At 45.3% G+C, this 15,338-nt stretch overlaps 1 protein-coding gene across 1 annotated transcript; it reads right to left on the reverse strand.

Annotated features, from left to right (window-relative positions):
- Nucleotides 1-3,190: 3,190 nt before the first annotated feature.
- Nucleotides 3,191-6,759, reverse strand: LOC307239776 (dual specificity protein phosphatase 10; the record flags this gene model as incomplete). Its single annotated transcript, XM_080013332.1, has 3 exons — nucleotides 3,191-3,456; nucleotides 3,686-3,991; nucleotides 5,790-6,759. 3 exons carry the CDS (start codon nucleotides 6,757-6,759, stop codon nucleotides 3,191-3,193), a joined length of 1,542 nt encoding a protein of 513 aa, XP_079869458.1.
- Between the last annotated feature and the right edge of the window lie 8,579 nt (nucleotides 6,760-15,338).

Raw genomic sequence — 15,338 nt, forward strand, 5'->3', positions numbered from 1 at the left:
CGGCAGACGACAAGAACAAACCGGAAGTCTGTTCCAACCCGCGGAGGGTCGGGCTCCCCACGCCGAAACACTTCAACTCACGCGGAAGTCTCGGTCGGACATTACGACCGAAAGTTACGTCAGTCACTTTTTTTTTTTTTTTTTTTTTTAAATCAGAACTGGAACTGAAGTAAATAAGTCACATGTGAAATAATGGACGCGACTTTACTACCAATAAATGTATTTGTATACAAGTGGTGTTTTTTGGCACCTCCCAGGCCCGCGATCAGACGGCTGAAGAGGTGGGTCCGGTCGTCACGGCGCACCGCCTCGCTGCATTTCGCCGTTTGTCCTGCTTTGGCGTGATCCCCGACACCACGTCCCATATTATTTCTGCTACCACCAAAAAGGTTGCCGAGCTATTTGATGGAAAAACACGAATCCGCTGCATCTGGTTCGACGCGCAAAATCAGTCCCATTAATCCGATTCATCATTCGCATAGGCCACTATTTGATGAAGTGTTCAACTTCTAGACACATAAACGTGAATTAAAATCTTGACAAAATTTCCTTCAAAAGCGTCATCAGCCGAACACGTTCTTGTGTCGACGGTAGGATTGAAGTTGATATTTGGGCCTTTAAACTCCATTCATGCTCAAGACGTTCCCACTGCCGCCGTATGCCAATTGTGCGTGCGGGGGCTAAGGATTTGACACATTTCCGAGGTTTTGCTAGCGTGGACCAATTTAAATGGTGTTAATTGCAAATAAGCAGGCATTGCGTTTTGCGCATGAACACACTGGGAGCGCAGCGGCCACGCGGCGCACAGCTCAGGGCCGCAGGTAATCAACACGCTGGAAGAAGGGTTGACACCCTGACATTTTTCAGTCGCATTGACGCGACTCACTATTCCGACACGCCACGGGGTTTTGCCGGCGCCGTCAAACCATGGTAATTCAGGGGTTAAATCTCATCCTCCATTACCTGGACATTTTGATGGGCAAGATCCCGGGGGCCCGTCTCTACCCCCCGGCCTTACAAGGGGCCGCTTGTAAGAACTTGGGCGGGCTTAAAATAATAAATATATATATATTTTTTAAAACCGCCGAAATGTACGTCATCAATATTTCATCGCAGTCGAAAGTCAAGTGATTCCTATGAATGAGTCATGGACCATTTCACAGACGGTTTAACCTTTTGGCGGAAATGTGGCGGGGCCGCCTGGAAGAGTTCACAGTGAAGCGATCGACCGTCGCTGGCGGGGTCGATGCTTTCGTATTAAAGATGCATAGTCGTAAGGAAAAGCGCAAAGCAAAAGGCATTGTAATGTCGAGATAAACCCCCCCCCCAAAAAGAAAACACAGGGTAGACACGAGGCAGAAGGGATAATAAAGCGATCTGAGGCTGTGGTGAGAGCTACCGGCGAGACTTCAAATGCACCTTCCTTTCCATAAATGTCATAATATATCCAAACTTCCCCGTTTTAAGTTTTTGTAAGAAATGTGTAAATCTGTCACATTTAAATATAATATATAAAAGCTATACTAAGCAATGCCCCCCCTAAATGTAATAAATAAATTACATTTTTACTGTATAAGATTCCAAACTGTTTACTCAACTACATAGCCATATCACTTGGAATCTATTTGCAATGAAGCTATTCCAAAGAGATGTTAAGTATCATTAGTATGTAGTATTTACTGAGGTGTAATATTTCACAACTGCATTAACTCTTTTTGGCTTTGCACTTGTAAGCATATGATTGGTTACATACACAGTGCTATTGCATATTATATATAATAATAATAAGTAAATAGTAGTATAGTAAAAATAGTTGTTGGATAAATTGTGGCAATCGGTTGTTTTTGAGAAAATCAACGTTTGTTCTGAACACATCCCCACGAGTTCCATGACACTGCATTGCACTTTTCCCAGAGTGGAAAAGAGAATGAAACAGGAGGGTAGAATAAAACCACAACAAAACAGCGCCTGAGTTCCTGGTCACAAGCTCTCCAGCCAATAAAGCACATTGTATCATCTAAATTGAGAGGTTTACAATGATTAAACTAAAACAAATGGTGTAAAGTGCGTTAAAATATTTTGTTTCTATATTATATTCTACATAACAGGAAGATTTGCTTTGTTGTAAAAAAATACACACACACACACGTGTGTGTGTGAGTGTGCAGTATATATGTGTGTGTGTATATGTGGTTGTGTGTGTGTGTGTGTGTGTGTGTGTGTGTGTGTGTGTGTGTGTGTGTGTGTGTGTGTGTATATATATGCACGCACGCACGCACGCACGCACGCACGCACGCACGCACGCACGCACACACACACACACACACACACACACACACACACACACACACACACACACACACACACACACACACACACACACACACACACACACACACACACACACACACACAGCTGAGGGGTAGCAGATGGTGAACTCTGTCTTATTTTGCACACATTTATGGTTTTGTCAATGGCAGCATGAGTAGCTCGACTTCTGTATCAGATGCAAAGGCTACGGTTCGGAACCAACTGAAAGAGGCGTCAGGAAAGTAAAGAGAATATGCCTTTTGAAAAAATTGGCACAATACATAATGTAATGACCAGTGAACTGGATCGAGTCGTCTAGAAATGATGCAGACAAATGAAACAACTCCACCGTACAGCTATTTGTCTCAGGTTTCACAGTAATAAAAGTGCACAACGTGTCAAATATAGGGACGCACCAGTACCATGACTGGTGTCGCATATCGGGCTGAACGGGGTTTGGGAGCAGAAATCCAATATCAAGAGGTCGGATTAAATATGTCAAATATAAAAAAAAAACCAACGTGATTTTCAGTTTTTTTCTCTCAAAAATAATCATATTGGACATCTCCAATAGAGAAAACGTAATTATACTGCGATTGTTATGTTCTACTGAACGTAAACAAACAGTATTCATCTATACTGTTCACCAATATCAGCCAATATTTAGGATTCAGGACACAAAAATGGTATCGGCAGCGAAAACACGGTAACGCTGCATCCCCCGTCTTCCATGATTCAAATGAAAGCGGCGATAATGTTCACATTGCCCCTCGCCTGTTTTTCCACTTTGTTTGGAACGACCAAAATTTCGGAACCAACTTTAGTGTCACGGTAACGTCGCCTGAACTCAACGTCTTACCTTTTTGTTGACCTTCCCCACTCAGACCTGTGTCTCTAGGCCGCTAAGTTTGGGCATTAAAATACGGGGGGTGACCCCTGAATTAAGGTCCCTCTCAAACTCCAGAAGCTGGCCCATGAAGTTGAGATTCGGAGAGACCACGGGGCGTCGACTCCGCACGTACTTGTACGCATCCGTCATTGTCATGAGCGTGTGCTTCATAAGGTAGGCGATAACAATGGTCGCCGAACGGGACACGCCCGCCTGGCAGTGCACCAGCACTCCCTTTCCAGTCTGATGGGCCTCCTCTGTGGAAAGACAAATCAACACAATTATATTTCACCCGCACTGAGTATCTCAATTTCCCTTTCTTTATTCAAGTATCAACCGCCCCCTTTCAACACCGTCAAACGAGATCGGATGGTCTTCCGTCCCAAAAAAAACCAAAAAACGCCCCGAGAAGTGCGTTGGACGTTACGCCCCGAGACACTAGACCCGCTGGCAACGTTTCAACTCCGGAACGACGGGCTCGCTCACCGATAAATTCAAACACCTCCTCAAAGTACTGGCGCAGGTTCTGCTTGCTGTTGTCGGTGGCCGGGAGCCTTTTATAGCGCACGGGCGCCGAGCCGAGGTGGTAGAGGGGCAGGTGCGTGGTGACGTTCACCACGTAGCCCACGTTGAGGCGCAGCAGCAGCTCCAGGTCCTGGGCGTCTCGCTCGTTTCCCAGGAACAGGAAGGGCAGGATGGGGCTGACCACGGCGTTCTCGGCGTCGGGAGTCATGGCGCCCTCGTCGGACAGGGAGGCGGGGAGCGACGAGGAGAGCGGGAGCGAGAGGTGCACTGCACGCCGACAAGACACAGGACAAGTAAAGTCGTTATCGGCGTTTGAAAACCCGGCGTTTACCCCGAGCGCGGCGCGAGGACGAGCTCGACGTTAAAAAGGCCGCGGGTCTGAATCCAAACTCAGCGCGTCCAGCCAAAATTTCTCGTTGTTGCCGTTTCTTATTGGAGCCCGAAAGGTTATCGAGTCGTGCGATCGAGAGGAGCCGACCGCCGGCCGGCGGATGGACACGTCATCGTTAATAGCAACCCCTCATGTCAAGAGACGCCGCGAGAACGGTCTCAAGAGCGGTCGGAACCCGGCGGGACACGGCCGTCACAGGTTCGAGTCCCAAAATGGTCCGTCCCACTCACCGCCGAGGTTCCCTATTTCTTTCCATCAGACGGTCGGAGGAGACAACAGCGCTTCTTGAGACTCGCCGGCTCAAAGAGTCAAACCCCCGGGTGAGGGCGCCGGATTCCCATACTTGAGGATTAGACTCACGAGGGCACGTTTGAAAGCGCTTCCGACGCGTATTTTTCAGAATAAAAATATATATACTTTTTTTTTTTTTTTTACAGTGAGTTGTCACGTTAAAGTGAAAATACGGTGTCTAATTAAAACATTATTTTTTTTTTTACTCAAAACATCAGAAACATAAGCAAGTTAAGTACAAATATTGAAAATAAATCATTTAAGATCATGTGTGGCACATTTGGGTTCATGGGGAAACAGTTCAAGTTTTGGGCTTTTTTTTTTTTTATTTTATTTTTTTTATAAATACACTGTGAAACCTTTTTCCGCGAGCCTCCCGAGAATAAAGGAGAAACAAACTTTTTAGGCTTTTTGACGGTGGAGGAGAAGACTCATCTCCCTCCGTCTACCTCCATCATCCGCAGGAAAGTGAGGTGCAAAAAAGGGTTTTAAACTGTTTTCAGAAAAAAGCTTAAAAGCCCAAAACTTGTTTTCTACTCACAAACACACAAGACCTCAAATCATTTATTGAACTATTTAAATTAAAAATAGCTGATTTGATTGTATTGAATATTTGTAATCGTTTATGGTTTATATGAATGCTTGATTGGCAACACATCGATATACTGTCTCGGATTTCCACATCGCATTGGAGTAAATAAATGCAATAGTACGAACTTTGTAGACTGTTCGAATGAACGCTTCAGCCTGTATCATATCACTAATCATTCAGATTTTGAAAAAAAATAAAAATAAATAATAATAATTAGTCCGCTCTGCCTTAGTGCCAGCCGAGCTCTCTCTCTCTCTCTCTCTAAACTTACAGCCGTTTCCAACATAATCTCGATGGCGGTTCACGGTAAAGGAAAAAAAAAACCCCAACAACAAAAAAAGGCGCCTGATAAAAACGGCGCCATGGACGTCAAGGTGCTCGGGCACCCTCAGCCACCCCCTCTCTGCACCTGCCTGTTTGGCGGAGCTGAGCCCGTGACTACATGCAAAGCAAAGCAGATCTTATTTTCTTAGTTCCTCGTTAACACTCAGGGGGCAGTAAGTTCACATTATTTTACTCTCTACTCTTGACAGGATACTGTGAGATTTATGTATCGATGACTATTAAAGCGATACATTTTCTCGAGACGTAGCGCATCATGAATTGACTACTGTTTTTTCGAGCTGTATAGACAGGAAAAAAAGATCTCGGCACTTTTAAATGGCATATTCCGCACTCTTCGGGCATAGCTTCTGGTGCTTTGGTACTGAGGACGTTTTTATTCGCAGACTGCATGCAGTACAGGACAAACATGCACATTTGTTCACGAGAAAAGCGCACGGTATTCTCACCTCTGCTGTTCTCCTCATCTTGCTCTCTGTTCAGTGAGTTCAGGACCAGGTGAAGGGACTGGGCGGACGGGAGGGAATGGCCCCCCTCCCTGTCCCTGTCTCTGTGCCTGGGTTTGGGTTTGATGAGTGTGCTGGGGGCGGAGGGCGGAGGAGAGAAGGAGAGGGGCGACTGGGGAGAGGGGCAGCGAGGCGAGGGGGAACGAGGATATGCCGCATCATCTTGCTCACTCCCCTCCTGCATTCCCGCCTCGCCGTCTTTATTCAAGAGCCTCTTCAGGGAGCTCCGGCCATCATCTTGCCCGGACCCCGACATAAAATCGAGGGCGGCCATTTTGCCCTGCTGAAGACGGCGTCGGCCGGCGTGGTCCGTTAGGTGAGACTGTGTGAACTGCCGGAGGTTTTGACAGTCCAGAAGGACCATACCTGCTCCGTTGCTACCACTTTGCTCCTTACTGGTGTAGGTGTTCCCTACCCCAAATCCCATCCCAGCACAGTGGTTCTTTTGGGTTTTGGAATGGGTCATCTTTTTAGACAGTTCCTCAGGCCAAATAGTGCGCACGCTGTAGTCATCGTCATCAGATTGGAACACACCCGCTGGGTGAGCGGCTCCGAACCCCCTCCCCGGGGGCTTACCCCGCCGGGGGTTAAAGGTCACCACTATGGGGTCACTGCTGCAGTAGCTGCAGGTGGAGCTGCCAGTTTGACTGGCTTTGGGGTTGCAGCCTGTGACACAGCTGTGTAATGCTCGGAGTGGGGCTGAAGAGGACAGTGGAGTACAAGGCAGGCATCCCCCAACCAGTTTTTTACGCAAGATAGCAGGACTCTCGAAGTTGCCTGCCTCTCCGGAGCAGGAGCGACAGCTCAGCGGTTTGAATAGGCTCGTACGGCAATCCGACACAGTGCTGTTGGAGGATGAGGTGTTGGAGGTGGAAGCGGTGGAGAGGCAGCCCCCGAGACTTTTCAGGCCCATTGTTTTTGTTCCTTTATTAGTTGCTCCTGCTGTGTGAACACAGGAAAAAGAGGAGGACGGACTCCCTCCCCCTCCTTGGCAGCCGGCAGAATGCCCCTTACACCGCTTGCATCGTACAAATTTCAAGCATCCACAATTGAAGGGGTAAGAGAAATTGATGGTGCAGGTATGGTCAGGGCTGGGAAAACCTCCACCACGGGAGGAGCAGGGGGATAGGGGTAGACCATGAAGAATATGAGGGCGGTAGTCCCTGCCACCGGATGAACGGGGCTGGCTGAGCTGCTGGAATGATGCGGGGCCAGGGGTCTGGCTGAAGGTAGGGGGTAAGGGGTAGCTGGAGTTTAGGATGGAAGCATGGGGCACAGGAACAGTGTTTTGGTGGCACGGCAGGCTGTGAGAATTATGGTTTTGATGGACAGTTCCCAGTTTGGAATTCTTTTTGTGGTCGCCGGAAAATACCTCTAGTTCCCTGCCGGGTGGAGGGCCAGCGGCGATGCCAGACTTCGGCTTGTCCTTCTCTCTCCTGGACTTACACGGCTGCGACTGGGCGGACACAAATTGTAGGGTCGCACCTTGGGAGGCCGGCGGCTGACTTTGGTGGTGATTTCTCGGCGTCTGTTGCCCCGATCCACTTTGCCTCCCTGCGGGTCCGGGTTTCTTATCGCCTTGTCCTTGGTCAAAGTGGAGGGAGACACGCTTCCCTCGGCCGCCTTTCGCACTTCCCCCGCACCTTAACAAGTCGCCGGCCACTCCTCCTTTCACACCTTTGTCCACAGACAATTTAATGTCAATGGTATGCGTGTGGGAGGGCAGCCTAGGCCCAAGAGTCACGGTGCCGTTGCTGTGGCAGTGGCTGGGGTTGAACTTCACAGCCGCGGCGGGGATGCCGGCCTGGTCGCCCTTGAATTTCTGTGGGCGGGGAGCCCTGCGCTTGCATTCCAGAGTCAGTGAGTTGCAGGAGGGTAAGTAGGGGTAGGGGTGAGGGGGGTGAAGATGAGGATGGCGGGAGGCCTGTACGTTTGAGGAGGCCGATATACGACTGCTGGGCTGCGAGCCGGCTTGCGGGCAACCTTCGCAGAGGGCCAAGTTTTTAGGGCGCTGAATCAGAACTATGCGCTCGTCGAGAGGGAGGGGAGGCATCTGGGGTTAGGCGAAGCTGTGCGCGGGGGAAAGAGAGAGAGAGATGGCAGTCAGTTAACTGGTGTCCTTTCACAGACATCCAAAACATCTTGTGGGGCGCACTTCCAACAACTTAAACACAGACATTGATGCAGAGGACGAATATTGCTAGAGCTGTCACAATTATGACATCGTTTGCCGATCGCGATCGTTCCAGTTATTCGCAATCGTGCTATTTCAAAATTTGATAGATTCCAACACCTCTTTATTCAAATGTCAAGGGAATTTTAGGCCAAATGCCAGACCTGTTGCAACAAATAGAATGCACATTTGGCATGTTTTCATCAGTTGAGCTGAGGAAAATTAACTGTCCAAACTTTTTACGTTGCGTTGTTCAATGCCAACAAATGGCTTCACAAAGTGGATGTGTATTATTACACTGGAATTATACAATGATAGTGGCATAAAATACACAAAAAAACAATTACAATTACATTCTAAATCGACTATTAATCGTCAACTAGAATGTCATGATTGTGACAGCCCTAAATATTGCCGTGTGATATCGCACAGTACATTATCTAATTCCTATTAAGCAATTAAATTAGATAAAGTAAGTCATAAATAAAGGCATAATAACACAAGGTAGCTGACATAGTACATGTACAATCCTTTGTACAACATACCCAAGGTAAAGACAAGACCTGAAGAAAAACAAAATGACATCAATGTATAAACTCAGTGGTGGCCATCGACACATCACACACAATTCCTTTCACATTTGGGAAATTGAAAGGAGGAAATATATAAGGACACTTCTCGATGAGGTGCATGTTGAATGACTTGAACAGATAGATTGTGTGTGCGTGTGTGTGTGTGTGAGTGTAGAAGGCGATTGTCTCGGTGAAAATCGTTCAAATCATCTGCCATCACACCTCAAAGAGCACCACAGCGCTTTTTGTCAATATTTGCCAAACGTGAAAAATAATGAATAGTCATTCAAATTTTTGGGGGGCGTTTGGCCCCAAAAAACATCAAAATGCTGCTGATATGTTTGTTCACTTCACTTTGTCCACTTCGAGGGTGCAACTCAAAACCTGGAACACGACCAAAGGCATCCCATCATTGACACCAGACTCTAACGGCCGCTTGTGCAAACGGGACAAGACGCACCAACAACCTGCCAACTGAGAGCTCTGCCAAAATCAAGTCACCCAGGCCGAGCAGGTCGTAAAATAATGTAATGGATTAGCCCCGCCCCTTCAAGGAATGAACCCCTCCAGCCAGTTAGAACAAAGCACGCTGTAGAAGTACTACACATCAACTAAACGGTTTGTATCCTAACCAACTAGTATACTGTCTCATCAAACAAGATGTAATATAACTGATTACAGCCATATAATGAATACATGACACTTTTTAAAATATAATTAATTCTTATAAATGTTACCAAATCATATCATCTTACACATCATTATATGTTATTTCATGCTATACTACTATAATATAGTAGTTATTTAATATTATGTATACAGTAATATATCATGTATATGTTATATAATAAAGTAAATTTATTATATTTACTTTGGTCATTATAATACATTGCAGTATCATAAATCATTATGAATAGTATATACTTTACTTTAATATATAGTCAACCATACTTAATTACTATAATTAATTACTATAATTACTGCTGCTATCACTAGATTGACACTTTCTCTAATTCTGTTGTGATGCCATTGCACATAATGGCTACACTGCTGCCGCTACCTGTACTTACCTACTCTAGTGTAACCGTATGTATTTGTAAAATACGTTATTTTTATTGAATATTATTATTTTTTTATCCCGTCTTACTTCTCATCCCTTGCTCGACTTGCACGGGTCTCTTTAGGGATCTCTTTGGCGCCAGGCGGGGGTGACAAAAGTGACGAGGGGGGAGCGGGGGGGAGCGGGAGGGAGGGCCCACAATACTCGGACACCGGACGAGAGAGAGAGAGAGCGAGAGAGAGACAGAAGAGGGAGAGAGAGAGACAGAGAGAGCGCGCTTTGGGAAAACAAAAAGACATGACACAACACATGGACCACCGGGTCAGAGGGGGGCGGAGGAAACACGTCAGATGAAACACGTCGAGTCCCACGACAAACACAAGATACCGACCCGTCCCTGGCGCTCGCATCCCCGCACGGCGTCTGGCGACGGGATCCTCATTCCTTCTCTCCTGTTTTTTTTTTTTTCCCCTCCCCCCGGTTTGCTCTCCTTTTTCAGCCTTTCCTGCGGTGGAGGGGGTTGGGGGTACATTGACCCAGTTTTGTCATGTTGGAAGTCACTATCACTCCGATCACTTTTCACTCACACGCTGCAGAGTGGAGGCAGGCGACCGTCCTCCTCGCTCGCTCACGCTGCGCCATTAATGTCTCTAACGGGCACAGAGAGAGAGCGAGAGAGAGAGAGAGAGAGAATACCGGGGCAGAGCATCTCAGGCCCGCTCCTCGAAGCAAACGCAAACTGGCAACCCCTTAGCACATCTGGATCTGCTCCTTGAAACAACGTGAACTGGCAACCTTGTGGCACATCTGGATCAGCACCTTTTCACACAGAGGGGCAGCAAACAGGCAGCGCAGCAGCACCATGACAGCCTGCATCATGTGCATCACGCTGCAGGGAACAACGTTCCCGTTCACTATCTGGGCTTTCTTTAGATTTGCCGTCTGTCTGTCTGTGTCTCTTTTTGTCTGTCTGTCTCTCTATCTGCCTGCCTGTCTCTCTGTCTGCCCCCCCCTCTCTCTCTCTCGATCTGTCTGTCTCTTTCTGTCTATCTGCCTGCCTGTCTGTCTTTCTGTCTGTGTGTGTGTCTGTGTGTCTGTCTCTGTCTATCTGTCTCTCTTTCTGTCCATCTGTGTGTCTGTCTCCCTCGCTCTTTCTGTCTGTTTCTGCCTGCCTGCCTAGCTGTCTCTCTCTCTTATCTATCTCTCTGTCTATCTGTGTGTCTGTCTGTCCCTCTCTTTATGTCTGTCTCTCTCTACTTCTGTCTATCTATCTGTCTTTCTCTCTCTCTCTGTCTGTCCATCTGTCCCCCTCTATTTTCTGTCTCTCTCTTTCTGTCGGTCTCTCTCTACTTCTGTCTATCTATCTGTCTTTTTCTCTCTGTCTGCCTGTCTCTGTCTGTCTGTCTGTCTGTCTGTCAGTGAGATCAAAACAGAGAATAATGATTATTTTGGCGCTCTCCAACTCTATAAGTGAAATGATTGTAAAATAGCTGTTTTCAGCCGCTGTGTCAGACTGGGAATCTGTCGATTAAGATTTATTTTTGCTTGACCTCATTTTTGTTGCCTACATTTGATCTTAATTGGGAGAGTGTTCTGACTTCTCCTGTTGGAGGGTTGCCCTCTGCTCCGTGACGGCTTCTGTTGTAACAAGCTCATCCCCGAAATCCATCTGCAGTTTAACAGCACGAGCGGGCTGGGGAGGAGCTAATGGACGTTAACGTATTGAGATGAAATCTACTGCTTTACAGAAAAAAGGTGACTGAAAACTTTCTTAATTCCAGGGAAAAGTTGCATAATAACAGGTCGTTCCCAAATGGAGTTTATTATATAAAGAGGAAGGGAGGGAGTGGATGAATTAAACCCTAAGACAAAGCTTTCAACTGAGAAAAATTAAAATAAAAAAACCACGATGTGATGTCAATATCAATAATTACAATTTATATATTGTCTTGTTTTTTTTAATGTAGGATTTTTTTTTTAGTGATTTCTTCTGGATAGTTGTTTTATTTTTATTTTTCATCCCATTGAAAGTTGACCGAAAATCCAAAATGGAAAATCCGGATTGATTCCGGATTAAATACACAATTACATTTCAATATCAATTGACTTCAAGTGACTTCATAAGGTTAAGAAATGTAGCCTAATTTGTTTGATTTCAACTTATCCAGTTCAGCTCAAAATGTCTGAGTTTTTATTCTTCTTATTATTATTTTTTTAAACCAGCACGGTGCTATTCAAAAGAACAACAGTCATCTCCAAGGCAAATTACAAATTACATTAAATCAATTTTGACACGCTGCACCAGAAATAAGAACAAAACGCTGTGAATAAAGTCAGCCAGTCTATTTATAGGGAGAGCTCCACAGCCCGAATGATTGGGAAGTTGCCGGGGTTGATACCTGTGTGCAGGCTGCAGCGTGTCAATCCACCCCTTCACGTCTCCTACTCTCAAATGTTCTGTGCTTTCGGGGAAGATATAAAGAAGTTGCAGAAACAGAAAGCAAAACATTAGACGGAGCTCATTAGGAATGTAAAGGATTATTATTATTATTATTTTAGTAATTGAGTACTGTATTTCTGTAAATGATGCGATCACTTCATTTTCATCCGGATAGGTCAGGAGGCCTTTGGACTTGACTTGGCCTGACACTCCATAATATGTCCGACCAGACTGACAGCATTTTGCCTAAATTGACGAAACTTTGGGAATTATTCGATTCTTGGGCAATGATGAGTTGATGCAGCCTGTGGACCTGGGTTTCACTCTCGTACAAGTCGTGTATTTTGCTCTAGGTTTGACAATGACTGGCGCCACAATCATAATAAATAACTGACTCCTTTCACCGCTAGGTCCAGCACTCTCAACGTTTTCCTCACCTTTTCACACAGAGGGGCAGCAAACAGGCAGCGCAGCAGCACCATGACAGCCTGCATCATGTGCATCACGCTGCAGGGAACAACGTTCCCGTTCACTATCTGGGCTTTCTTTAGATTTGCCGTCTGTCTGTCTGTGTCTCTTTTTGTCTGTCTGTCTCTCTATCTGCCTGCCTGTCTCTCTGTCTGCCCCCCCCTCTCTCTCTCTCGATCTGTCTGTCTCTTTCTGTCTATCTGCCTGCCTGTCTGTCTTTCTGTCTGTGTGTGTGTCTGTGTGTCTGTCTCTGTCTATCTGTCTCTCTTTCTGTCCATCTGTGTGTCTGTCTCCCTCGCTCTTTCTGTCTGTTTCTGCCTGCCTGCCTAGCTGTCTCTCTCTCTTATCTATCTCTCTGTCTATCTGTGTGTCTGTCTGTCCCTCTCTTTATGTCTGTCTCTCTCTACTTCTGTCTATCTATCTGTCTTTCTCTCTCTCTCTGTCTGTCCATCTGTCCCCCTCTATTTTCTGTCTCTCTCTTTCTGTCGGTCTCTCTCTACTTCTGTCTATCTATCTGTCTTTTTCTCTCTGTCTGCCTGTCTCTGTCTGTCTGTCTGTCAGTGAGATCAAAACAGAGAATAATGATTATTTTGGCGCTCTCCAACTCTATAAGTGAAATGATTGTAAAATAGCTGTTTTCAGCCGCTGTGTCAGACTGGGAATCTGTCGATTAAGATTTATTTTTGCTTGACCTCATTTTTGTTGCCTACATTTGATCTTAATTGGGAGAGTGTTCTGACTTCTCCTGTTGGAGGGTTGCCCTCTGCTCCGTGACGGCTTCTGTTGTAACAAGCTCATCCCCGAAATCCATCTGCAGTTTAACAGCACGAGCGGGCTGGGGAGGAGCTAATGGACGTTAACGTATTGAGATGAAATCTACTGCTTTACAGAAAAAAGGTGACTGAAAACTTTCTTAATTCCAGGGAAAAGTTGCATAATAACAGGTCGTTCCCAAATGGAGTTTATTATATAAAGAGGAAGGGAGGGAGTGGATGAATTAAACCCTAAGACAAAGCTTTCAACTGAGAAAAATTAAAATAAAAAAACCACGATGTGATGTCAATATCAATAATTACAATTTATATATTGTCTTGTTTTTTTTAATGTAGGATTTTTTTTTTAGTGATTTCTTCTGGATAGTTGTTTTATTTTTATTTTTCATCCCATTGAAAGTTGACCGAAAATCCAAAATGGAAAATCCGGATTGATTCCGGATTAAATACACAATTACATTTCAATATCAATTGACTTCAAGTGACTTCATAAGGTTAAGAAATGTAGCCTAATTTGTTTGATTTCAACTTATCCAGTTCAGCTCAAAATGTCTGAGTTTTTATTCTTATTATTATTTTTTTTTTAAACCAGCACGGTGCTATTCAAAAGAACAACAGTCATCTCCAAGGCAAATTACAAATTACATTAAATCAATTTTGACACGCTGCACCAGAAATAAGAACAAAACGCTGTGAATAAAGTCAGCCAGTCTATTTATAGGGAGAGCTCCACAGCCCGAATGATTGGGAAGTTGCCGGGGTTGATACCTGTGTGCAGGCTGCAGCGTGTCAATCCACCCCTTCACGTCTCCTACTCTCAAATGTTCTGTGCTTTCGGGGAAGATATAAAGAAGTTGCAGAAACAGAAAGCAAAACATTAGACGGAGCTCATTAGGAATGTAAAGGATTATTATTATTATTATTTTAGTAATTGAGTACTGTATTTCTGTAAATGATGCGATCACTTCATTTTCATCCGGATAGGTCAGGAGGCCTTTGGACTTGACTTGGCCTGACACTCCATAATATGTCCGACCAGACTGACAGCATTTGGCCTAAATTGACGAAACTTTGGGAATTATTCGATTCTTGGGCAATGATGAGTTGATGCAGCCTGTGGACCTGGGTTTCACTCTCGTACAAGTCGTGTATTTTGCTCTAGGTTTGACAATGACTGGCGCCACAATCATAATAAATAACTGACTCCTTTCACCGCTAGGTCCAGCACTCTCAACGTTTTCCTCAATACCCAAATTAGTTAGAGGTGGATATCAGCCGCGTTAACGCAAGGTGAACATAACATGAATATTCGATGCGCCATCATTTCAGGATGTTGCTCTATCAACCGTATTTCTGTCATAATTGTCTCATTCATGTCTATTTCATTATACATCCGCAACAGCATTATCAAAACAAGAGAAAAAATAACAGCTCCTGTGTCCTATGTCTTAGTAATGGTCTAAACGAGCTCTTCCTGCACTTATTGTTGCTTCTCATGACGTAAAATGAGAATAACCACAACAAGTGAAGAAAGTGGCCTTGTCTTACTATTGTTTGACATTTAAATTCCCATAAACCACTGTAGCAGTCATCAATCCCAATTTACTAGTTTTAATTTGCACACAAGCGAATGTCGCTCTAAGCATTTGTGCACCTGTGATGCACTGCTATTTTCGTTTCTCACGTGTTATTTTATTACTATTCAATCGGTGTTTTGTTTTATCTTGAACTTGGCGGCATCATATTGACCCCAGCTGTTTGCTCGCTTCCGATCCGCCTCCTCCTTGTGTTCTCACTGGTGTTACGGTTCATTGTCGTTCATCACTCTTTTAAACGGTCTCACCTTGTGTTTTTGCCGTCTAAAACGTCCGAGTCGTGTTTGTTTGTTTGTTTGTTTGTTTGTGCTTCCTCAAACCCCGACTCCGTGCTCCCCTTCCCGGTTCGGAGTCGAAGCGACCGTGCGGGTCGACGTTTAACCCGCAGGCGGCGGCTCCCCCCGCGTCTGC

This window comes from Zeus faber, assembly GCF_960531495.2.
Source record: "Zeus faber genome assembly, chromosome: 14".
In the NCBI taxonomy this organism is placed as follows: Eukaryota; Metazoa; Chordata; class Actinopteri; order Zeiformes; family Zeidae; genus Zeus; species Zeus faber.